Source organism: Talpa occidentalis, unplaced genomic scaffold (assembly GCF_014898055.3).
Source record: "Talpa occidentalis isolate TD23 unplaced genomic scaffold, MPIMG_talOcc4v2.1 talOcc4.14, whole genome shotgun sequence".
In the NCBI taxonomy this organism is placed as follows: Eukaryota; Metazoa; Chordata; class Mammalia; order Eulipotyphla; family Talpidae; genus Talpa; species Talpa occidentalis.
In genome coordinates, this window is record NW_023601433.1 from 40,671,187 (window position 1) to 40,695,954 (window position 24,768).

Sequence of the window (24,768 nt, forward strand, 5' to 3'; positions counted from 1 at the left end):
TTCAGCCTGTGAGCCCACTTAGAGGCGACTGTGCTGGTGCATTGATGCTCTTGGAGGACTTTTTTCTTAAAAATTAAAAAAGATTATTTTTTTAAAGTTTTTAATCAAAATTTATCACAACCTTCCACTTAGAAGGAGAGTCTAATTCTGGCTTTGTTCATCTCAAGGAAGGGACATTTCTGTAATTGCAGGTCTTGATAAATTACATTGTAGTAAGTGACATCTTAGAGAGTAAATCTTGAAATTTGGCCTGTTTATAGAGCAAAGAAAAATTGAAAACATGTAGTGATCATGTGATATGTTGGAAATAAATTCTTATGGGATTCATTTGTTTTTCAGTTTGGATTTTTTTTTCCGGTGGCTCTTTGACAAAACTTTCTCGGAGGAGGCCTCTATTAGGTTGGAGTAAGTATCAGCCATATAAAAGTTTTTTTTTTAATTTTTATTTTAATTTTTGGAGTCCATATTGCGTTTGGGACCATGCCTTGGTGAATGTCCCACAGTGGTCCGGCTGGGGCTGCATTGGGGGGAGGTAGCTGGTGCTTCAGAGAAGATGCCTTCCTGCTGGAGACCTTGGGGCCTGGGGTATCGCCATCACCCCTGCCAAGTTCCTGGCTGGACTGGGCTGGGCTGGGCTGGGCCCGGTGTACCGTGGGAGGTGACCCACTTTGTGCTCTGAGTGCAGAAATGTGGTTAATCTTTTAGGCCAAACTCAATTAATGACAGCCTCACTCATTCTTTGAAACCTACTTACTGAGAAAGAGCCTCCTGGGAAGAAGGAGCTGCTGGTCTCAATGGTGCCTGGGGCAGGGGAGGGCAGGAAAATACTGTTTAAACATTGCAACCAGAAACAACTGTCTGGTCTGGGGATCATTTTTGCCAGGAGAATGGAGTTACATTTTTTTTTTTTTAATCTTAAATTTTATTTTTATATTCCCCCATACAATTGCAAACGCCCCATTCTGACCCCAATCCTTCCCCTCCCCCCCCCCCCCCAAAAAGTGTCTCTGGTTCATAGTTTTTTGTTGATTTTGATTTTCACTTTCTTATATTCATTTTCCTGGTCCCTTATTTAAGTTTTCTAGATTCCTGCTATGAGTGAGACCATCCGGTATTTTTCTTTTTCTTTTTGGCTTATTTCGCTGAGCATGATCCCTTCCAGCGCCATCCATGTTGCTGCAAATTGCATGTGTTTATCTTTTTTGAATGCTGAGTAATATTCCATGGTATATATGTACCACATCTTCTTGATCCAGTCATCTACTTTTGGGCATTTGGGTTGTTTCCAAAGCTTAGCTATTGTAAACAGTGCTGCTATAAACATAGGGGTGCAGGTGCTCTTTGGAATTGATGTTTCTGTGTCCTTTGGGTAAATACCTAGGAGTGGAATTGCTGGATCATATGGAAGCTCTATGTTTAGTAGGTCCAGAAATCTCCACACAGCTCTCCATAGTGGTTGGACCAGTTTGCACTCCCACCAACAGTGCAGAAGAGTTCCTTTTTCTCCACACCCTCGCCAACATTTGTTGTTGCTAGTTTTTTTAATATGTGCCATTCTCACTGGTGTGAGATGGTATCTCATGGTAGTTTTGATTTGCATTTCCCTGATTGCAAGTGATGTTGAACATTTTTTCATATGTCTGTTGGCCATTTGCATTTCCTCTTCAGAGAAGTTTCTTTTTAGCTCTTCTGCCCATTTTTTGACTGGATTATTTTCTTTGTTGTTGCTGAGTCTCATCAGCTCTTTGCAGATTTTTGTGATCAGTCCTTTATCATTAGTGTTGGGTGCAAAAATGTTCTCCCAGTTGGTGGGGTTTCTCTTTGTTTTTGTTATTGTCTCTTTTGCTGTGCAGAAGCTCTTTAATTTGATGTAGTCCCAGCTGTTTATCTTTGCCTTCACTATCACTGCTTTGGGTGATGTGTCTGTAAAGATGTCTTTGATGTGCAAATCCCGTAGTGTTTCGCCTATATTTCCTTCTATGTATTTTATGGTTTCAGGTCTTATGTCTAGTTCTTTAATCCATTTTGAGTTGATTTTTGTGTATGGTGTGAGGTAGTGGTCAAGCTTCATTCTTTTGCATGTAGCGACCCAGTTTTCCCAGCACCATTTATTGAACAAACTTTCTTTGCTCCAATGCATAGTCTTTGCTCCTTTGTCAAAGATTAGTTGACCATAAATCTGTGGGTTTATTTCTGGATTTTCTATTCGATTCCGTTGGTCTGTATGTCTGTTCTTGTTCCAATACCATGCAGTTTTGATGATTATGGCTTTGTAGTAGAGTTTGAAGTCTGGGAGTGTGATGCCTCCATTCCCTTCTTTTTTTTTCAGGAGAGCTTTGGCTATTCGGGGTTTTTTGTGATTCCATATGAATTTCATCAATAATTGTTCTATTTCTTTGAAGAATGACATTGAAATTTTGATTGGAATAGCATTGAATCTGTATATTGCTTTTGGAAGGATGGCCATTTTAATAATGTTTATTCTTCCAATCCATGAGCAGGGGATGTCTTTCCATTTCTTTGTGTCTTCTTCTATTTCTTTTAACAGTGTTTTATAGTTTTCTTTGTATAGGTCCTTTACCTCTTTTGTTAGATTTATTCCCAAATATTTGATTTTTTTTGTTTCAATAATAAAAGGGGTGGTTTTTTTGATTTCTTCTTCTTCAGATTTATTGTTTGTGTATAGGAAGGCTACTGACTTTTGCATGTTGATTTTGTATCCTGCCACTTTACTGATCTGACCGATGAGTTGAATTAGTTTTTCTGTGGAGATTTTGGGGTTCTCTATGTATATTATCATATCATCTGCAAATAGTGATAGTTTGACTTCGTCTTTTCCTATTTGGATTCCTTGGATGTCTTTCTCTTGTCTTATTGCTCTGGCTAGGACTTCCAGTATTATATTGAAAAGCAGTGGTGAGAGTGGACATCCTTGTCTTGTTCCAGATCTTAATGGAATTGCTTTCAGCTTTTCACCATTGAGAATGATACTGGCTGTTGGCTTGTCATAGATGGCCTTTATGATGTTGAGGTATGTTCCTTGTATCCCAAGAATTTCAAGGGCTTTTATCATGAATGGGTGTTGCACTTTGTCGAAAGCTTTCTCAGCATCTATTGATATTATCATATGGTTTTTATATTTCTTTTTGTTGATGTGTTGGATAACGTTGATTGATTTTCGGATGTTAAACCATCCTTGTGCCCCTGGAATGAATCCAACTTGGTCGTGGTGAATTATCTTATGGATACATTGTTGGATTCTGATAGCTAAAATTTTATTGAGGATTTTTGCATCAGTGTTCATTAGGGAGATTGGCCTATAGTTTTCCTTTTTTGTGTTGTCCTTATTCGGTTTTGGTATTAGTGTAATATTGGCTTCATAGAACGTGTTTGGTATTGTCCCTTCCTTCTCAATTTTTTGGAAGAGTTTGTGAAGGATAGGCACTAATTCGTCTCTGAATGTTTGGTAGAATTCATTTGTAAATCCATCAGGTCCTGGGCTTTTGTTTTTGGGGAGGTTTTTGATTACCATTTCAATTTCGCTGCTTGTAATTGGTCTGTTTAGGTGCTCTATTTCTTCTTTATCTAGCTTTGGGTGATTGTAGAGTTGTAGGAATTTGTCCATCTCCTCTAGATTGTTGAACTTGTTTCCATATAACTGTTCATAGTAGTTACTGATTATTCTTTTGATTTCTGCTGTGTCCGTTGTGATTTCTCCTCTTTCATTTATGATCCTGTGTATTTGTGCTTTCTCCCTTTTTTCCTTTGTGAGCCTGGCTAGGGGCTGTCTATTTTATTTATTTTTTCAAAGAACCAGCTCTTGGTTTCATTGATCTTTTGGATTGTTTTTTTAGTTTCAATTTCATTTATTTCTGCTTTGGTTTTATTATTTCTTTTCTTCTACTGGATTTGGGGTTTTTTTGTTGTTCTTTTTCTAGATCTTTGAGCTTCGAGATTAGGTTGTTTCTTTGAGTTCTTTCTTGTTTTTTGATGTGAGCTTCTATTGCTATATATTTTCCTCTTATTACTGCTTTTGCTGCATCCCATACATTTAGGATATTGGTGTCCTCCTTGTCATTCAATTCAAAGAATTTTTTAATTTCTTCTTTGATCTCCTCGTTAGTCCAGTGGTCTTCCAGTAGTGTGGCTTTTAATCTCCATGAGGTAGGATAGTTCCTTGCCTTCTTTTTATGATTTATTTCTAGTTTGATGCCTTCGTGGTCAGAAAAGATGGTTGGTATGATTTCAGTCTTGGTGTATCTGTTGATGTTTGTCTTGTGCCCCAGTATGTGATCGATCCTGGAGAATGATCCGTGTGCGCTTGAGAAAAATGTGTACTCCGTTTTTTTTGGGTTTAGTGTTCTATAGATGTCTGTTAAGCCCAAATGCTCTAGGTCCTTATTTAGAGCTTTAGTTTCTTTACTTATTTTTTGTCTTGTTGATCTATCCATTGTTGATAGTGGTGTGATGAAGTCTCCCACTACGTATGTGTTTTCTCTGATGTCTGTTTTCAGAGAGGACAACAGTTGTCTGATATATTTTGGTGCTCTTTCGTTTGGTGAGTATATGTTAATGAGTGTTATTTCTTCTTGAAGTATTGTCCCCTTAATCATAATGTAGTGACCATTGGGGTCTCTTTTTATTTTTTTGAGTTTGAAGTCTGTTTTATCTGATATAAGTATAGCTGTTCCTGCTTTCTTTTTTGGCCCATTTGCTTGTAGGATTGTTTTCCATCCTTTGACTTGGAGTTACATTTATTGCTGATGTGTGACCTTGTTGTATGTCAAGTTAGTACCACACCCACTTAATAGTAATACACATATATATTTTTAAATTGTATTGTTTTTTATTGAGATAGTGTTGGTTTACAACACTGTGTATGATTTAGGGCTATAGTTAGGGTCACACCTCTTCAGATGTTTGTTACCACAACATACCCACCACCAAAGCACCCAGAATTTCCCACAAACTCTGTTAGCATTCCCCCTGCCCCCACCATACTCCCCACCCGTCCCATCCCCTATAGTAGCCTCAATTCTGCAGTCAGATTTCTGTTTTGGTTTGGTTTTATCTGTCCCTTTGTTTCTCTGTATTCCACATGTGAGTAAAATCATCCTGTATTTGTCTTTCTCCTTCTGACTTATTTCCACTTAGCATAATCCCCTCAAGTTTCTATTCATGTTGTCCCAAATAGCAAGATTTCAATAATACCTATTATTTAGGAAGGCACATGCTAAATGCTAAATGCTTAATGTTTTTTTTTTTTTTCTCATTTCACCTTTACAACATACTACCATGGTACAGTGAAAAACTTGCCCCGTATTCAGCTAGTCCTGACATTGCTGGGGTTTAACCTTAGCCCCTGCTGTGCGACACATTAGGTCCTAACATAGATCCTGAGGTTCAGGGCTTTTCCAAACGCACAGCAAGGTCTGGCAGTGCTTACCTGGAAGCAGAGAGTGAATTATTTTAAATGAGTTCTTGCTGGGTAAGCTGCAGACTCAGGAGCTGGCAGTCACAGACACACATGACCACGCTGCCCTTGTCTAGGTTGACAGTGACTTCCAGATTGCCAGATCCAGTGTGAGCCGTCAGTCCTCATCCTAGGCCATCTGTCAGCAACATCTCACACACTCATCTCACCTTCCTCCTTGAAACACTCTTCACTGAGTCCTGAGGACCCCATCTCCCTGTAATTCTCCCCCTCCCCCACTCCCCCTCAGCTTTGTTGGGGTGTTCTGCATCACCAAGCTCCAGACATCAGCTGCCCGAGGACTCAGGCCCCATCCTCTACCCATACTCCTGTCTCGGTGACCTCAGCTGGACCCAGTGTCTATAGTGCTTAAGTATGAGTGGAAACACTGACGATGTCTATACTTTTAACTCCAGCCCCTGCCTCCCAATATCCTACTGCCTGCCGAAGGCCCTCCTGGAGTTCTGTGGGCATCTCAGACTTTACCTGCCTGAAACCAGACTCCCAGACTTTCATCTACAAATCTACTACTCCCTGAAATGTCCCCTACCATGACTCTCTTTCTCTGGTTGCTCTGGCAAAAAATCTTGGGGTTCTTCTTGTTTCCACTCTTACCCTCATATCCCACACCCAGTCCTTCAGTAAACCCAGGCAGCTCTCTCTCTACCATAGACAGATCCAGGATCTGACCATGCTCACCACTCTACCATGTTTGCCCTCGTTGCACATGGAGCACACAGTACCCACCTGTGTGACCCCCTGTCCCTGGCACCCTCACCACAGTCAAACCCAGCCCCCCACCCCTTCTGGCTATATGCTGCCCTACTCCCTGGTCTTCTCTTCTGTTCCCCACCCCTCAATCTGCTGCCATGCCATGCATGAACATTTGGGGGCTATTATGTGTCATCTCTGCTTAGAATGCTCTCCTTGCAGGCTTCTCAGAGACTCTTTACTCTTCCACATCTGCACAAATATCATCGAATTTGAAAGGCTTCTCTGACCACCCTACGCAACATAGTAAACCTCACCCCAGATGCTTTGTTTTCCTCTTAGCATCCCAGTATACAGTATATTTCTTTGTGTCCCCCCAATAAGGATGTCACCTTCATAAGAGCAGCGACAGGGGGTTAGCTTCATTCTCGGTGCCTAGAACAGTGCATGGTACAGATGCGTGCTGCACATGTGTGTACTGAATGGAGGGATCCAAGCGCCCTCTCTCCCTCTGGGGGGAAGAATGGAGGCTCTCCAGGCTCTCAGCTCACATACCTGGCCTGGTTCCCCAGGTGTGTCTTCCTGCCTGACCAGGGTGCTTTCTTTGTGAACTACATCATCGCCTCGGCCTTCATAGGCAATGGCATGGAGATGCTTCGGCTGCCAGGCCTCATCCTCTACACCTTCCGCATGATCATGGCCAAGACAGCAGCTGACCGCAGGAATGTCAAGCAGGTACAGGCTGGAGGGGCAGGTGGCCTCCGACTCCCCCTGGAGCTTCCCTATCACAGCCATTTGCCCTCCTGCGTGTGAGCACCAGGCATTGTGCCAAGCATTCTCCACACAGGCACAGGCTGCTGCTTTGGGGAACTGTGTGAGAATGGGGTGTGCCTTCATAATCCCCCACTCTAGCTCACAGATTGCAGGGAGAGTTCAGACTTTTACATTTTATCCACACACACACACACACACACACACACAACTAAACACATTCCTTTTCCATGGGCATCTATTTGCATAGATTTTTTTTTAAAAGATTTATTTATTTATGCATACAGAACTGGCGTGTAGGCCAGAGATGTGGGGGTGAGATGATTCACTGGAGACAGAGTGGGGAGCAGAACAAGCAGATCTACTGAAATACACTGCTGAGGGGAGCGGTGGTGAGACCGGAGAGGTCTGCTGCACCATATGGGTAGCTCCCTGGCTGGGGATTGAACTCATGCCGCAGTGGCTGGTGATAGCTTGATAGCGCTGAGACTTTAACTCTTGTGCCACCAGGGAGACCCCATTTACATAAATTCTTAATTAGCACAGATGTCATAACATTTTGGACTTGTGGCATTCACTCCAAGATTTTGTGAGCAGGTGGTGTGCAGTTGGTTTTTTTATTCTCTTTTGCCACTGGGGAAAGTTGGAGGGGCACAGAACCTCCTATGAGATTGGCATTACAGGTCCCCCTACTTTATAAATCACAGACTGGGCCATAGGGAGGTTAAGCACTTAGCTCAGGAGATGTGGCTGGAAGATTCAGGGCTGATGCTGCACTTGATGCCAACATCTGTGGGGAATCACTCCGCAGTCTACCTTCAGATGCACCTTCTCTGCCCCCCAGGGGCTCACAATCCTGTTGGGTAGACAGGATTCAAACTGGAGAAAACTAGCAAAACATGAGTCACTGTTCCTTGGGAGGTCTGAGCATGAGCTGAGGGAAATGGAGCAGGCTGAGGAGGGCAGAGGGCCTCAAAGAGTGAGAGTGGCCGTGAGTCTCCCATTTCCAAAGTGCTTCTCTACCCTGCTCTCCCCTCCCCACCCAGAGTGTTTGGAGGAGGGCTTGGGGTGAAATAAGCCTGTGAGCTCCCCATTACCTCCTCTCAGAACCAGGCCTTTGAATATGAGTTTGGAGCCATGTACGCATGGATGCTGTGTGTCTTCACCGTCATCATGGCCTTCAGCATCACCTGCCCCATCATTGCACCATTTGGTGAGTAGCCCTCATGCTGGCCCCAGGGTAAGTGGAAGCTTGATTCTGCCAAGCACCCCAGGAATACCATGAGCAAACAGTTACCCTCAGAGGGAAAGGGGCAGAGGTCCCTAGCTCACAGCCTTGCCTCAACAGGCCTCATCTACATCCTGCTCAAACACATGGTGGACCGGCACAACCTCTACTTTGTCTACCTCCCAGCCAAGCTGGAGAAGCGGATCCACTTTGCAGCTGTGAACCAGGCATTGGCTGCTCCCATCCTGTGCCTCTTTTGGCTCTACTTCTTCTCCTTCGTGCGCCTGGGTGAGGGCCCCTTAAACCTGGCAGAGGGAGCTGGGTGTGTGTGGAGGCAGCCGGTCAAATCCCTCACTGTTTTAATAGCATCAACTTGATATCCAAACAGAAGGTGGTACCCAGGCTGAGGGTCGGTTGGGTGCAGTGTTGACAACCCAGCCCCTAAGCTAGCCAGAGCATAAGTGTAATCTGGGAAAGACCAGGTCAGTTGCCCCAGACAGCCTTAGAGAGATGACGGTCCCTTTGTCGGCTCTGGAGGGGCTGAACCACTGGAGATGGGGAGCTGGTCTAGGTTGTTCTTTGGGGTGGTGATGGGTCCAGGCCCTCACACCTCACAGTGTGGAGGAAGTGGGAACATGCAGGAGAGAAAATTGACACTCTTTAGAAGAAGAAAAAGGCAGAAGAAATGTGTGACACTGTCTTAGCTGGGTGGCGGTGGTCGGGGGGGCATGGTATAGGGGTGCTCCATTTCACCAGACCCAGGACAGTGAATACTGGAGGGACTGACCAAGCAAGGAAGCTGGCAAATTGACATTGACTTGCTGAGCCTTTAACAGCAGTCTGACTAGGGAGTGCCAGCTGTTCCCTGGCATTCTTCTGTGCTCCTATGAAGCACAGAAGACACCTTACCCGATGCTGGGGTGGGGATGCCGCCTCATGCCTTGTCTTCTTTCTCTGCCTGAGAGAGATGTCACACACGCTTCCTGCGCCAGGTGTGGCACCCTTCCCAGGCTGACGTTCCCTGTCCCCAGGTCTGAAGGCCCCTCTTACCTTGTTCACCTTCCTGGTGGTGCTGTTCACCATCCTGGTCTGCCTTGGCTATACGTGCTTTGGGTGCTTCAAACATCTCAGCCCTCTGAACTATAAGGTAAAGGACCCTTTACCTTCCCTCATGCTGCCCAGCCAGGACCCCGGAAGAGGAGGGCTCACTCTTCACCCCTCCTCCCCGTCTTCACATTCTCAGCACACCCACCGCCTTCTCCAGATTATATTTACCCATGGGGAAGACGTGGGCAGTGGAGTGCAGCATGTACTCCCCTCCCCCACCCTGCCCTGCTCCCTGCACTGCCCCCATCCTCTCTGGGGCTGTGGCTGGGAGCCCAGTGCCAGCTGGTACTGTTTTTCTGCATGTTGATAGTCTGTTTGTTTGGAGGGTGTTAGTTCAGGAAGATCGGTTTTGTTTATCATTTATTTTTGCTGTTATCTGCAGACAGAAGAATTGTCAAGTGACAAAGGAAGCGAGGCAGAGGCCCCCCCGCCTGCACCGTTCACAGTAAGTTATGGTTACCTCAGCACCGAGCGCTCTCGACAGCCCCCCGCAGATGGGCCTAGCAAAACTTAGACTTTGAGCATCTCTTGTTGAGAGAGAGTTCCCTTGAGCAGGTGGCAGGCAAGTTTCTGAACTAATGTCATTGGAGAAGGAAGCCCCAGTCCCTCTGGGCATGTTATCACAATGTGGGGGATGTCCCCACCCCCCATGGTTTCAGTTCCCTGCTCACTTTCCTTCTTTGCATATTTAATGTTTGGTGAGTTTGTGCCTCTACTGAAGGATTTCACCAGGCCCTGTGGTTTGAGGAAGCTTTGTCGTGTTTCCTCAGTACCTGCCTGTGTGCGGTCCCCTGCTAGGCACCAACAGGGTGTCAAACTCCCTCCCCTTTGAATTCATCAAATGAACTTGCCCCTGCTTTGAAGCAGAGTTCCGGGTCTCACGTCCTCCCTGCATCTCCCTACCTCTGGCCTCCAGGGTCCTGCTCCTAGGCTGGGGCTGTGAAAGGATCATGGAGCCACTGAGTCTCACAGCTGTGACCACTAGCCTTCCTTGGGAGGGAGGGAGGGAGGGAGGGGTCCTCAGTAGCAGTGTCTGTCAGTGGCTGCCTCCCAGGTGTCAAGCACTGTCAGTATCTGTCGTTAACCAGCTGCCAGGAGAAGGTTCTCAGATTCATTATCCAGACACCTATGGGTGTGCCTGCAGACCAGGGAAGAGGCAGGGCCCGTGGGTGATAGAAACCCTCTTTCTCTGCCTGGGTCTGATGAAGAGAACAGGGCTCCTCCTGGAGTTGGCAGCTGAAGCCTGGGATGGACAGATTCCTTCAGCTTTCCAGAACTCCACAATAGCATCCTAAGCCTGTTCTGTGCAGACAGATTGGTTTCTTAAAGAGAGTGAGAACTTCCCTGCACCAGGAAGCTTTGTTTCCTCTGAGAAATAGGCATGCTTCCTCTACGATCCTGAGAATTACATGACTGGTTGTGTCTTCTGTATCTTCCTGGTAGCTCTGGCTGCTAGGACGGTCTGCAGCTGGCAGATTTAGAGTCCTGCTGTCCTAAGTCGATGCTGTTTTTCTTTATGTGTCCTTTAAAAGCGTTGTTTATGTCCTCCTGCAGGGCGGCGCGAGGGGCAGTGGGGAGAAATGGGGTCTGGAATCTCACGCCCACCCCACCTAAGCACTCATGCCCCTATTTGCCTGCAGCCCTACGTGCCCCGGATTCTGAACGGCTTGGCCTCAGAGAAAACAGCCCTGTCCCCCCAGCAGCAGCAGACCTACGGTGCCATCCACAACATCAGCGGGACCCTCTCAGGGCAGCACCTGGCCCAGAGCCCTGCAGACAGTGTGGCAGCTGCCTACCAGGAGGCCTGAAGGTGGCGAGCTGTGGGCTGCACCAGAGGTGCAGAGTCATGGGTGAAGAAGCGACTTGACTTTCACCCCGACCGAGTACAGGACTGTCTGCCAGCTTTAAGTGCTCTGGAAAGGTGGAACCGGGAGGAGGGTCGCTGCTGCTGGCTGAGGGGGCGGGAGGGAGTGCCTCCGGGTGGTGTCTGTTCCGGTCAGGGAGAGAGTAGGGGAGGGCAGCTCGAGGCTCTGTACTCTTACTTGCTTGGGCTGAGGTCCTGCTCCTTTCCAGTTCCCTTCTGCACAAGCTTCCCGCCCTGTAGCTGGGTCAGGTGTTGGAATTGTCAACCTCCAGACTTACGAGCTGTGGTGACTGGCTCAGGTTAACAGGAGAGTGTAATGCGTGGAAGACCTTGTCCCTCTGGCCACCACCTGCCACACACAACCAGAGCCCGCAGCAGACCACGACAGCCCAGGCTTATTCCAGCTTCCCCTCTGTGCAAGATGCCACTCACCCCAACCCCGGCACAGGAGGGAGCTACGGGAGTAGGTAGGCCTGGCGAGTGCACACACCCCAACTGTCCCATTATGGTTCTGTGTGGCCAGCCAGTGTCTGGGTCACGGTGACCCTGCAGCAGGCAGGGACAGCGAGGACCACTAGGAAGTGCCCATTCAGTCCTGCCTCCCCCACCTCTTCAGGGCAGTTTAGGGGGCTCAGTCTCCAGCTGTAGTCCCCTGTCTGCTTCCTCCAGGAGGAGAGGTGGCGGTGCTTGGGGAGAAGTGTGGCGGGGCACAGGAGAGGTGTGTCTGGGCCTGCTGCAGGGCTATGCGTGGCCACGGAGCTGTGGCCCTGCTGGGAGGACTGGCCACTCTCTCCCCTTTTCTCTCCCTGTGAGATCCTGGGGCTAGGATGCAACTTTGGGCTCTCATCACCGCCTCCAGGGGCCCCAAGGGCACTAGGGGGAGGAGAGGGGAGATGAGGGAGAGTGAGCAGAGCCACCTTAGTCCCACAGGGCAGCATAGTCTTGGGCCTGCTCTGCAGCCGGTGCCCCCAGCAGTTACTTAGTATCAAGGACTTGGTTATGAGCTACCCACCCTCAACCCTCATCCCCCACTAGGCACTGGGATGGGTAGAGGGGCATCCTGGTACCCCTGATGGGCTTGTTCTGCCTTTCTCAGTGAGGGTCAACTGGGACCCTCTCCCCAGATGCAGACCTGCCAGCGCTGCTGAAAGGGGAACCCCGTGTGGGGTTGGTCACGCGCAAGTCACCAGCTCCAGCCGCTCTTACAAGTAAAGTCATTTATCATCAAAGCCATGTTGTTTAACACCTGTGTGTATGTGGTGGGGAGCAGGGGTGCATGGAGAGGGCAAGCATGAGGTTCCCACATGGGTCAGGGATGAATGCAAACTTGTTTCTTAGAAAAGGGGCATCTTCACCGAGAGAAGACTGGAAGGCTGCCCCCTGCCAGCCCTCCTCTCACACTGAGGGCACTGGGAAGTGGGGCCTGCAGGTAAAAGGGCAGGGGCCAGCGAGGGGGTCTGCCACGCAGGGGCCTGGCTGACTCTGAGACAACAGTCCCCGCCAAATCACTGCCGCTCCCGCAGCTCCACGAACTTGCGGATGTCCCTGGCGAGCAGCTCCGGCTCCTCAAAGGCAGCAAAGTGGCCCCCACGGGCCATGTAGGAATAGGAGATGAGTTTTGGGAACTTGACCTTCACCCACTTTTCTGGGCTATGTAATAGCTCACAAGGGAAGGCAGAATAGCCGGTGGGCACATAGACCTTCATCCTGGAAGAACAGAGACCCCAATGGGGGGCGGGGTGAGGCTATAACCTGACCACTCACTCCCTTACAGCAGGGAGTGCGGGGACTCAGGGGAGGGTCAGCCTGCCCATCCACATGGAGACATAAAGGGCAGACCTAGGGCTTTAACCACCCCTCAATTCCAACCCACTAAGGGCCCTCTGCTCAGGAAGACCAGAGTACGCATGTCCTGTCAGGTGAAGAACAGGGGTGAGAGTGGGACAGGACAGGCTCTACCTGCCCACCTGGCTTCCCTTCCCCTTTACTGCTACCTGGTCACCATATGAAATTAGGAAATGGCACTGGGCAGGCCCCAGAACCATCCAGCCAGCACCCTTGTGAGGGGGAAGATCTGAGGGGCACGTGGGGCCAGGCTGGTGTTTCCTCTGACTTAATTCCAGAGGCACCAGGATTTCTCTGAACATCCCAATCTTTAAATGGCATCCTCATCCCAGACACCCTCTGCACCCTCAAGGCCAGGCTGTGCTGCTCTGGTCATCAGATGCCCTTCCTCAAGCTCAGGAATCCCTTTGCTCCCTGCCATGGAGGCCCTGCCAAGAGACCCCACTCAGCCAGGCTTACACTTGATGCTTCTGTGTCATTATGTTCTGCCCCATATTCTCCTTGTAGTAGCGCTGGGAGGAGGTAATGCTGCCTGTTGTCCAGTAGAGCATGATGTTAGTCAGCAGATCATCCAGAGAGAACTTCCTGGAAAAGCAGAAACAGAAGGCCCACCCTCAACTCAGTGCCAGGTGCAGCTCGACAAGAGCTGTGAGCGTATGCCAGTCTCTGGGTCCAGCTTGTTCCCTCCTCAGACCTCAGGGATACTCAGAGGTATGTTCCTCAGGCCAAGCTGGCTCTGCCTGAGGTGCCAGCTTCATAATGAGGAACAGAATCCTGCTGAGGAGAAGCAGGCTCTGCTGGCTCTCACTGCCATCCTGGGTAGTGTCAGCCACCCCTCCCCATGTGCCCCTAGATGTTCAGCTCAGGTGGAAAGGAGCAGGCCAGGTCAGCTGAACCCAAGGGTCACTACCAGGTGTCTACCCTGCTCACAGGTGGGTGCCCGATCCTGGGTCCTTAATATAGGCCATCCCTGGATCAGCTCAGATGGGCTCAGCCCTGCCCAGCCTAAGTAGGACCCAGTCCCCAGGCAGGCTTCAGACCCCCAGACCGGGCCCAGTCAGGCCCCAGAGGAAGCAGAGCAGGGCCAAGAGCTCCGGGGGAATTTTTATTGACCAGCCAGCAGCTTGCCCAGGTTGAGCCTGTCAAACCTGTGTCATCCCAGGAGAGACCCCCTTTCAGCATGGGGTTCTGCACTTCCCCTGCAGTCTGGGAAATGTGAGCAGGTGGACTTCAGTTGAAGGGCCCCATGAGCCAGGAGGCGCTCTTTTTTGGAGCGCATGGTCTGTGCAGAAGTCCCACATTCTCCTGGTCCTGCCTGCCCCATGGGCTCCTGTCCAGTGCTGGACTCCCTCACCCTACCCAGTGTCCACAGCCTCTTGGAGTCCACCATGGCCTCTCCCTCTGTCCACTTCATTGCTGGGGTCCACTGGATATGCCTTCTGGCCTCTGCTTTTGCCCTGCTGCTCTCCCCAACCCTGTCTTCCACCCACCAGCCTCTAGTGCTGCTCCCCTCTGTACCCTAGACTTTCTAGCAGCACATCCTGTCCCTCTCACTTCCTTGGCACTCACCCTGTGGCCTTCTGCCACCCCAGACCCAAGCGAATATCCACGGACCCAAGGGGACTCCAGCACTGCCAATGATGTGTTATAACCCATCTCTCCACCTCACCTACCCACAACCTCCTGCCTTCCCAGCTGTCCTCTGAGAAGCCCAAGGCCATGGAGCAGCAGCCCCCCACAGCCCTTCCCTGCTTGATTCTAGGTTTTTCTGACTGAGAAAAGTTGGTGCATCTTTGTCCTGGACTCTGACTCCTCCCATCTGCCTGTCACCTCCTCCCTCTACTGCCCATAGCCTCAGTGTCAAATGTGAGCCCTCTCTCCCCTCCATGCTCCTGCCTCCTCTCCTGCCCCTACTTCTCTCCCATGCCTCTTCACCCCTGCATGCTGCTGCCCCACAGGGGCCTCTCCCAGCACCCCTGCAGGCTGCTGCCTATGCCATGTCTAAGGAGACTCACCCCTGTGGCTCCAACTACTGATTTCACTGAGAGCACGAAGACATCATTTCCACCAGACCCCCCCAACCTTCTCACCTAAGCTCCAGATCTGTGAGTTCAGGTACTAAGTGGGGGTCTCCACCTGCACATCCTGCCACTGTCTCCCACTCAACACATCAGTGATAAAAAGGAGCTCAGCACACACGAGCACTTGCACACATGCACATACACACTTGTGTGCACATGTGCCCATATCCAAATGCAAGCACAGACACGTGCATACACTCTAAATTCCACTCTTGTCCACACTGCCAACTCCTACTCATTTTTCAAGGCCCCAATCAAATAGATCTTCCCAGTCATTTCCCCTTCCTACTCAGATAAAGTGAATCCTTCTTTCTCTGGACTCCCACAATCCTTTGCACTGTGTCTTTAGTGCTCATTCATCTGACAAGTGTTCACTGGGTGCTGACTATCTGTCTGGCGCTGTCCTAGATGCTGGGGCTACAGCAGCCTAGCCAAAGTGCCTGTCCCCAAGGCGGGCACCAGTCCCATCTCACTCCACTCCTCGCCCTAGTGCTGTATCTGCTGTTACGTGTGTTTCTGAAGGAATAAAGAAAAGGATAGGCCCTGGAGAAGGTGGGTCGAGGCTGAGCTTGATGAAGCCTGAGTCAGGCCAAAGACCCGGGCGTCATGCATAGCAGAGGCTACAGCCTCCAAGCCCCCCAAACTTTCTGCACTCACCCTTCAGGATCAGCTTCCATAGAGCATAAAGTCATAGGCCATGATGCTAGGTTCTTCAAAGGTTTAGGAGAGAGAGGACTTGGTTGTTGCTCCCTCTTTGCAATAAAGGGTACTGACTGACTGCCCTCTGGACTCCTCGGCCCCAGGAGGGGGCTGTTTAGCAAAGCGAGACTGCGTCCTACTTATGACTGCTCCTCTGTGAAGCTCAGAGCAAGTCATTATGCTTCTCTGTGCCTCAGCTTCCTCATCCTGAAATTGGGGCGGCACCGGTCACAGGGTGAGGACTTGGGAGTCTTCCAACAATAGAGAGAACTTACTGACCATCCCAACAGATGAAACAAGCAGAGAAAAGGGTGGAGAAAAGGCGGCTGACAGCAGGGAGAGGAACAGGCTCACCTCTCCAGGCCCCCGTCTTCCAGATCGCGGAACTCCTGGTTGGTCCAGGTGGAAAACTTCTCTAGAATATAGGCAGCCAGTCCCACAGGAGAGTCATTCAGACCACAGCCTGCAGGCAAGAAGCAAGGGGAGATTCAGCCCTCTTGTCTGAGAGCTGTCTGTAGCTCTGTGAACTGTAGAAAACTGGTAGTGGTGCAAAAGATTCTTGTTTTTAGAGAAGTAAATCAACTTTGAACAAAGAGTAAGTCCTAAGAGTTCCTGTCACAAGGAAACTGCCCCCCATCTATGTGAGATGATGGCTATTTTTTTTTTTTAAATCAACAATTCTTTTTTTTTTTTTTAATTTTCTAGAGGCATGTCTTATTTATTTGTTTGTTTGTTTGTTTGTTTTGTTTATACATGCACTGGGTACAGTCAGAAGCGCGGGAGGGAGAGAGAATTCACCAGAGCCAGAGCGGGGAGCAGAGCAGGCAGAAGGACCGAAGTACACTGCTGAGGGGAGCAGCGGGCGGCAGGAGAGGTCTGCACACCATGTGGGACCCTCCTCCGGTGGCCGGGGAGCAGCCGGGGATCGAACTGGCGCCGCAGAGGCCGCGGGTAGCTTCGCAACCCAGCGCTCAACCGCTGCGCCACCGGGGAGGCCCCTGAGATGATGGCTATTAACTAAACTTATTGTGATCATCATTTCACAATATATGTAAGTCAATATATCAAGTTGGACACCTTTAACTTAGTGCTTAGGTCAATTATATCAATGAAACAAAGAAAAAAATTCACTCTTCATTGAAGATTTAATTATCACTCAGTGAATCTTGACAAGTTTTCCATCTATTAAAAAATTAATTTTAGTGTTCCTACTTGCCTTTGATTTTATATTTTACTGGTTCCTTTATTAATTGAGCTAAATAAAATCTCTGACGTGTGTCTAAGAATTCACTTTATAGATGTATGATTTTATCTTTTTTTGGATTTTTTTTAAGTCTCCTTTAACAGGCCCCTGGTGGCAGAAGTGGTTGTTAGGATCTCCCTCACTGTGTGTGGGGGGTCTCCCTGGAGCACCTCTACCCTACCCCACAGTTACAGAGCTGCCAAACCCAAGGCTTCCTCTCTGTCCCTCTGCTTCCTCCTGTAGGACTCGGGCTCAGGGATGGAGGACTCAAAGTCACTCTGGAGACTGGACTGGCTAAGTGGAGGCTATTTGATGACACTGCATGGACTCACTTCTAGGGAGAAATGTAATTTAAGGGGTGGACGAGCTCCAAGTTCCTTATAAGAGGTCCCCACGCTGTGAGCATAGTTCCTGGGTCTCAGTGAGGCTTACCCCTGGCTGGGATGGAATGGGTGTCCCTCCCCCTCCTGAAACCCCCCATGGAGAAGGCCAACCGAGCTGGGTTGCCCTCAGTGCTTACCCACAGTGTCCGGCTTGGTGGACTGGATATGCATGTACCCACTTTCCCTCATTATGCTGTAGAAAATCTTCTCCTTGAGGGGGGATATCAGCTCCATATCTCTCGGGGTATAGCCAAAAAATCCTGGGAAATGCCGTGTCAAAGGAAGGAACAGGAGGTGGACATTTCTTGAAACGAAAGCCATGTTCAAGTGCACGCCTTTCACGTGCCTGAGGGCAGAGAGAGAGGCCAGGTGAGGCTGGGCTGGTGTCAAGGAAGCAGGGGGCGGGAAGAGATGAACAAGGGGAGGGAAGACATGGCGGAGGGATGACGAGCAGGCCACAGGGCTGAGCAGCACTACCAGTCTCCTTCCCCCTGTGGTGTGGCCACATTAAGATGGAAGAAGTGGTTGGGGGGAAAATACAAAGTTTCTGGAAAGTTCCAGTCAGGTCTCTCTCAGGCTTTGGCTCATCAGAAAGATCTGCTCCCTAATCTCTACCTCTTCCAACCGGCCCTCTCTGCCTGGGCACCCAGGTCAGAGTCACCAATCCTATGACAGGGAGTGGAAGGAGGATTGTGTCAAAGTGTCCCTGATGCAAGTTACAGGGGGTCCTCCCGCCCCTCTCCTGGTACTGTAAGCATCCTGCCCAGGTGACCCCTGACAAGAGGGTGCGCCAAGCCTCAGACACTTTGCCCATATAGGATCCCCATCCCCCCCCCACACACACACATGTGCACACAGGGAAAGGCACCCTCACCTGGGCACCAGCTGGGCCATGTTGGTGCAGACCAAGGACCCCCAGTCCCCGCCTTGAACATAGAATTCCTGGAAGCCCAGACGCAGCATCAGCTTATAAAAGATTCTGGCAGTGGCCACCGAGTCAAAACCTAGTTGTGAAGGGAACAGAGAAGAGCATTTGGGGCATTCCTCCATGTCCTATGAAAGTTCTCATGCCGCCCCGCCCCAAAGAGGTAAGAGCAGCGCATAAAGGTGAAAGGAATCCTGCGGCCCAGAGGAGCTATGCTTGGTGCCTACCTTGCTGGAAGGGGATAGCGAGTGGATGGCCAGGCTGCGAGGCTGGCTCAGGCCAGCCCTGCTAAGGTCCTGTGGGTCTGTAGACCTTGGTCAGCCCGGCTGACCAGATGTGGACCTGCCCAAGTGGGGAGCTCCTGAAGACACAAGGGTCCAGGTTCCTGAGCCAACAATGGCAAGTCATGACTGTTGCTCCACCTGGGACTTTGCTCTCCACACTCTCTAGATCCTGACAAGATCTAGAGATCTAGGGTCCTATATAGATCCTCTTGCATAATAAAAATAACCCCCTCACTTCTCTTCCCTCTGTTTCAGGTCTCTGCTTTCCCAGGCTCCTCGGGTTCTGGAGGAGGTGGTCCCAGCAACTTCCTGCCTCATCCTGGGAAGAACCTGGTGGGAAACACAGCCCCCAGTAACCCCTCATACCTTTCTTGGAGGATGCCTCTGAGAAGCCATAGCCGGGAATGGAAGGGCAGATGACCTCAAACACATGATCCTCACTTAGGCCGTGGTTCTTGGGGTCCGTCAGGAACGGGATTATCTTATAGAACTCGAAGAAGGAGCCTGGCCAGCCATGTACCATCAGCAAGGGTTTTGGGGTACAGCCAGAGGGTGGCTGGGGGGGCTTCACGTGGATGAAGTGGATGTCCAGGCCTGGGGGGACAGAGCATAGTCAGGGTGAGAGGAGTCCCCCCTCCCCGTTCCCATTGGTAAGCTGCAATTCCCAACTTCAGCAGGCAGGGTATGGGGCAGGCTTGGCGCCCTCTGCAGCACAAACAGTGGTACTGCCACCCTCATCCATATCTGGGCTCTCCCTCCCCAGGGTAGCAGTCACAGTGATGATGACAGCCAGCACCAGCAGAGCACTTACACCGTGCCCAGCTACGTGGTGCCCTTCGTGGCCACCTGTAAAGGAGGCTGTTATTACCCCCTTCTTACGTTAGAAGGTGCGTTAAGAGGCCAGGGCTGTTCAAGCACTGATGCATTCCCAGATCCCAGAACAGCCCCTGGATCATGGTGTGGATCAACAAATACTTGCTTAATAATTCAAAAATTGGGGTGGAGGAGGCACAGAGAAACCACATATATCCAGCAATAGAGAATGAAGTAGACTACAGTTTAGCGGTATACTGGAATACGGATACGGTCATTAAAATGACAGTGTAGATTTGTTTAACACAGAAAATGCTGTTAAGGGGTAAAGGTGATCACAAGCCATATCCATTGAATGATCCATAACCTGTCACACATGTGCATGCACAGCCTACCATGACTTAGTGGTTAATGACACACAACATGCGTGACGGTGGCCTTGGTAAGTCGCAGGTTAGACCAGTTAGGTTTGTGAATTACACTCTGATATTCACACAACAGCGACCTGCCTAACAAAACATTTCTGGAAATGGATCCCCTTCCTTAAGTGATGCGCAACTGTATTTATAATGTGTGTACATGAATGAATTCTGGAAGGATAAACTACAAAAATGTAAAAAGGCATTCTCTCTGAGCAGTAGAATCTCAAGTGAATTATTTTCTTTTTTGAGTTCTATGAAATTTCTAATTTTACTACGATGGACACATATTAATATATAACTTTTTAAAGTAGAAAAATATATTTTTATAGTTTTTTTTATTTATTTATGCATATAAGAACTGGGTGTAGGCCAGAGGTGTGTGGGGAGAGAGAGGACCCACTAAAGACAGAGTGGGGAGCAGAACAGGCAGATCCACTGAAACACACTGCTGAGGGGAGCAGGGGGTGAGACAGGAGAGGTCTGCTGTGCCATGTGGGTCAGCTCCCTGGCTGGGAACCAATCTCATGTCACAGTGGCTGGCGCTGCAGTGGCTGGCACCACAGTGGCTGGCGATAGCTTGATAGTGCTGAGACTTTAACCCCTGTGCCACCAGGGAGGCCCAAATAGAAAAATACTTTAAGGTATGAAATGCCATACTTGCCAGAGGCAGTGAATGGATTCCAGGCCCCATCAGGGTCCCTTGGAAAGCGGCCCCTTGCCAGGCGAGTGGCAGGGAGGCAGCCTGGGTGTTTGCAGCAAACATAGCCAGAGCTGGGGCCACATGCAGAGTCCTCTACTGGGGCTGGAGTGCACAGGTGGCTTAGCCGATGTCCAGGTCTGCTGTCAATTCATTACATAAATAATGTGTGTTTACTCATATAAGTGGAATCGTGTGGTATTTGTCTTCTGTGACTGGTTTATTTTACTGAGCATCATGTTTTTGAGATTCATCCACGTTGCGTTATGTTGAGTGATACCGGAATCTACAGACAGTGGACTGTTATTCAGTTTTTAGCTAATGTCTCTTTTCTGTTCCAGGATTCCATCCAGGACACCACATGACATTTAGTTGTCATGACTCCTCAGAGCCCTGGTGGCTGTGACAGTTCATACTTTTTAAAAAAATACTTAGGGAACATAACTTTCTTTTAACAAAAATAGAACCCTGCATACAGTCTATTTTGGAACCTTATTTTTTCCATTTAACAATATATCCTGGGTGTCCTTCTAGGTTGCTAAATTTACTTCTATTCTGAAGTTTATTTTAGTAGGTAATCTTGTTTCCTTTGGAACATACTGCATGATGTAAAATTATTTTTAATTCAAATTATATCACATTATTTGAGTTTAAAATTAAAAAAAAGTCACTCAAAAGCCACACATATACATGTGTGCTTGTGTGTGCACGGGCTATCCCTGGAATTATAGAGAAAAGAAGCAGAAACTGCCCTGAGGTGGAAACTGGGGGCTGCGGGCAGGGCAGAGAGGGAGACTTCCTTTTCACAGTGTATCCTGTAGTCTCTGAATTTTAAAAATTAAGAAAAAAATTAAAACCCAGGCCTCATAGTTTACACTAGGCCCCTTTTCTTTGAGAAGGACATGTTCTCCCTGTTTTCCTGAAGGTCTGTGGTGCCGCTGCACTGGGCATTGGGCTGCGGGGTCAGAATCCAGGAGCCAGGGGCCTCCCCGGTGGTGCAGTGGTTGAGCGCTGGGTTGCGAAGCTGCCTGCAGCCTCTGCAGCGCCGGTTCGATCCCCGGCTGCTCCCCGGCCACCGGAGGAGGGTCCCACATGGCGCGCAGACCTCTCCTGCCGCCCAACATGGCGCGCAGACCTCTCTTGCCGCCCGCTGCTCCCCTCAGCAGTGTACTTCGGTCCTTCTGCCTGCTCTGCTCCCCGCTCTGGCTCTGGTGAATTCTCTCACCCTCCCGCGCTTCTGACTGTACCCAGTGCTTGTATAAACAAAACAAACAAACAAACAAATAAATAAATAAATGAAAAACATGCCTCTATAAAAAAAAAAAAAAAGAATCCAGGAGCCAGAATTCAAGCCTCAGAAGGCAGCACACCGGGCCTGGCCAGTAGGAGGTGTCACAGGCTGGGGCCTGAGCCAAAGGTGGGGGGAAAAGGGACAGGCTGCAAGTCAGGAGTTGGCTGTCCACGTCCCTGTGACTTAGGCAATGCCCTCCTCTCTGGAGTGATGGGGTGGACTCCCCTGGAGGCCTCTGAAGCCCCTGCACATTCTCACTCTCTGAAATTACAGACTGTTCTTCTATGGTGGGAGGCCAGGACATAGGCTAAAACCAGAAGGTTCTCACAGAACAAGAAGTGAAAGGGGCAGGGAGGCTAAACCATGAGGCTGGTAGGGTCTGGGACAAAACATTGGAGGCTTGAGCAGCCCAGAGCACAGTGGTCAGTCAGAACAGAGGCAGAGAGGACTTTGAAAAGGGTCAAATGTGGAGGAGGATGGCAGCAAATAGAGAGAGAGGAGGGAGGTTTTCTTGAACAACCTGCAGAGACACGTTGAAGGCTTTCTAGGCCTCAGACTGAGGTAGACAGCGCCGCCTTTTTGGAGCTGAGCACACTGTAATATCTGGCCAAGGCTAGGTGCCAGCCTGGGGAAATAACTGAACCACACGTGGGTTTGGTCACAGCGTGCTGCTGTCCCTGAAATTGCTCCCTTTGGGGCACTCGTACCCTGGAGAGGCTTTCTGCTATAAACATCCTGTGATGTCCCGAGGAACCCTGAAGTGGTCCAGAGGGGTAAAGCTTTCCAAGCTTGCAGCCTCTAGGAGGGAACAGTCATTAAAGTACTTCCTGTCTGTGGGTTTTTGAACATGCTGTTTCTTCTTCCTGGGTCATCTTCCCCACTCATCTGGTAAGCTCCTATTCATCCTTTGAATCTCAGCTTAGACTGTCACCGCCTCTAGGAAGCCTTCCCTCACACTCTGGTGGCCCATGTACCAGGAAGCAGGGTCCCTGCCCTTCGACTATGTTTCCTCAGCCCTAACAGAATGCCTAGGTACAGGAGATGCCTTGTCAATACATGCTGGATGGACATTGAAAAGTTGGGGCAACAGAGGGGTCTGAGTCAACCCAGGGAAGCCGAAATTTGGCACCAGAGATCCAAATGACAACCTTTGGAATTATCGTTAACTGTGAACAATGAGGGGTTAGGGACAGTGACACCCCTTCCCCACGTGCAGTAGAAAATCCACATGTAACTTTTGCTCCCCAAAAGCTTATCTACAGTCATCCCTTAGATTCAGGGTCCCCCCCTAGTATACCAAAATCGGCGGATGCTCAAGTCCCTTATAACTGGCCCTTCGCATCTGCAGGTTCTACGTCCATGGATTCAACCAACTGACATCTGGGGTGGATACGGAGAGGTGACTGGATTTATTGAAAAATATCCACATGTAGATGAACCCTTGTAGTTGTACAAGGGTCAACTGTACTACAAGGATCTGTATGTGCTCTGGCTTAGACAAAGTAGTTTAGATTCTCTTTTAGAATAATGGCAGAAGACATTAAAGTCCTCTAACGGGTATAGCAACACTGGTGAGGATGCAAGTCTGACTCAAAAAATCATTCCAGAACTGTTGTTGTGTACTCCTGGCTTAGCTCCAACAAGGGCTCCTGCCCCAGGACACTGAATCCTACCTGTCTTTTCTCTCACTGTTCTGCCCAGACCCAACCTCCTCATGCTTGGAGGAAGGACGCTTGCTGACCAGGCTTCTCCAGGGCAGAGCTTCTCCCCACCCTATCACGTCATCCTCATGCCCACCCCTGCAGTGGAGTTGTGATCCCCTTATCACAGAACAAGCACGAGGGAACATCCCAACCACCGTGCCAAGGTCTGCCATCTACACTGTCCCTGAGAGTTTTCTAGTGACCTTGAGTGTAGTTTTCATGTGCAAAAGAGAATACTCAGAGATGACTTTGGTTTTTAAAATTATTCTCCAATCTAAAGTTACAAATTGAAAAATCTAGTTTTTCATTAAGCAGTGACATTCAGTATATAAATCTTATTCTATATATTAATCTAGCAAATGCTGACAGTCATTCTCCAGGGACCTTTGATTAATGGGTGGTTGCCTTTCTAAACTTGCTTGATATTCCTCTAGACATTGTATAACTTCAATTTTCTTTTTAAGAACTTAATGGATCTGACTAATATGTCTTCCACATTCTTTAAGTAATTCTTAGAATTTTAATAAATTAAATTTATATATATGGTGAGACTTAAATCTTACAAATACTAATAAAAGCTCAGTAAGACTCCCATATAAAGTCACAGGTCTAAATCCCCACACTTTTTAAAGCAGATCACAAAAATTTTGTCTGTTACTTGAAAAGGCCAAATTTGCTCAAACATCACAACCATTTAAAATTCTAAACATGCACAATTTCCTCAACATGAAAATTTAATAGTATGGCAACCCCAGATTGGAAGGAAATGCTTGCAAATTATATTATCACATAAGGGATTAATATTCAGGATATAAAGAGAACTCCTAAAACAAACAGCAACAAAACCAAATAACTCAATTCAAAAATGGACATGAATAGACATTTCTCCAAAGGAGATAAACAAATAGGCAATGAGCACATGAAAAGACTTTGCTCAATGTCATTAATCGTTAGAAAAATGCAACTCAAAACCACAATGGGATAATACTTCACACTCATTACGTTGGCGATTATAACAACAAAGAGACTATAATATACACTGGCAAGGACACAGACATGGGGACTCTAGACGCTGCCGGCAGGCTGTATCTTTCCGCTCTTGAAGCAGTAAGATAGTTCCTTAATAATTTACTTCAACATAGAATTATTATTTGACCCAGCAATTCCACTTCTGGGTACGTATCTCAAAGGACAGAAAGCAGCCCCTGAACAGATATTTGTACAATTG

General features: G+C 48.6%; 2 protein-coding genes across 6 annotated transcripts in view; one reads left to right on the forward strand and one right to left on the reverse strand.

Moving 5' to 3' along the window:
* TMEM63A (transmembrane protein 63A) overlaps positions 1 to 12,581 on the forward strand; it is a 37,854-nt gene extending 25,273 nt beyond the window's left edge. For 3 of the 5 annotated variants that reach the window (XM_037510355.2, XM_037510353.2, XM_037510354.2), the window contains 7 exons: positions 340 to 405; positions 6,757 to 6,919; positions 8,063 to 8,168; positions 8,304 to 8,471; positions 9,215 to 9,330; positions 9,673 to 9,735; positions 10,931 to 12,581. In XM_037510355.2, the coding sequence (XP_037366252.1) occupies positions 340 to 405; positions 6,757 to 6,919; positions 8,063 to 8,168; positions 8,304 to 8,471; positions 9,215 to 9,330; positions 9,673 to 9,735; positions 10,931 to 11,098 (850 nt within the window). In that variant the 3' untranslated portion in view covers positions 11,099 to 12,581. Of the gene's footprint in view, positions 1 to 339; positions 406 to 6,756; positions 6,920 to 8,062; positions 8,169 to 8,303; positions 8,472 to 9,214; positions 9,331 to 9,672; positions 9,736 to 10,930 lie in introns of those variants that run through there. The other 2 variants (XR_005125083.2, XM_037510356.1) reach the window with 2 other exon arrangements.
* The window catches only part of EPHX1 (epoxide hydrolase 1), a 33,278-nt gene continuing 20,850 nt past the window's right edge, over positions 12,341 to 24,768 (reverse strand). The window contains exons 4-9 of the mRNA XM_037510357.2: positions 18,981 to 19,208; positions 18,280 to 18,409; positions 17,543 to 17,751; positions 16,134 to 16,242; positions 13,459 to 13,584; positions 12,341 to 12,861 (exon numbers count right to left, since the gene is read on the reverse strand). Coding sequence (XP_037366254.1) covers positions 12,660 to 12,861; positions 13,459 to 13,584; positions 16,134 to 16,242; positions 17,543 to 17,751; positions 18,280 to 18,409; positions 18,981 to 19,208 — 1,004 coding nt within the window. The 3' untranslated portion in view covers positions 12,341 to 12,659. The remainder of the gene's footprint in view (positions 12,862 to 13,458; positions 13,585 to 16,133; positions 16,243 to 17,542; positions 17,752 to 18,279; positions 18,410 to 18,980; positions 19,209 to 24,768) is intronic.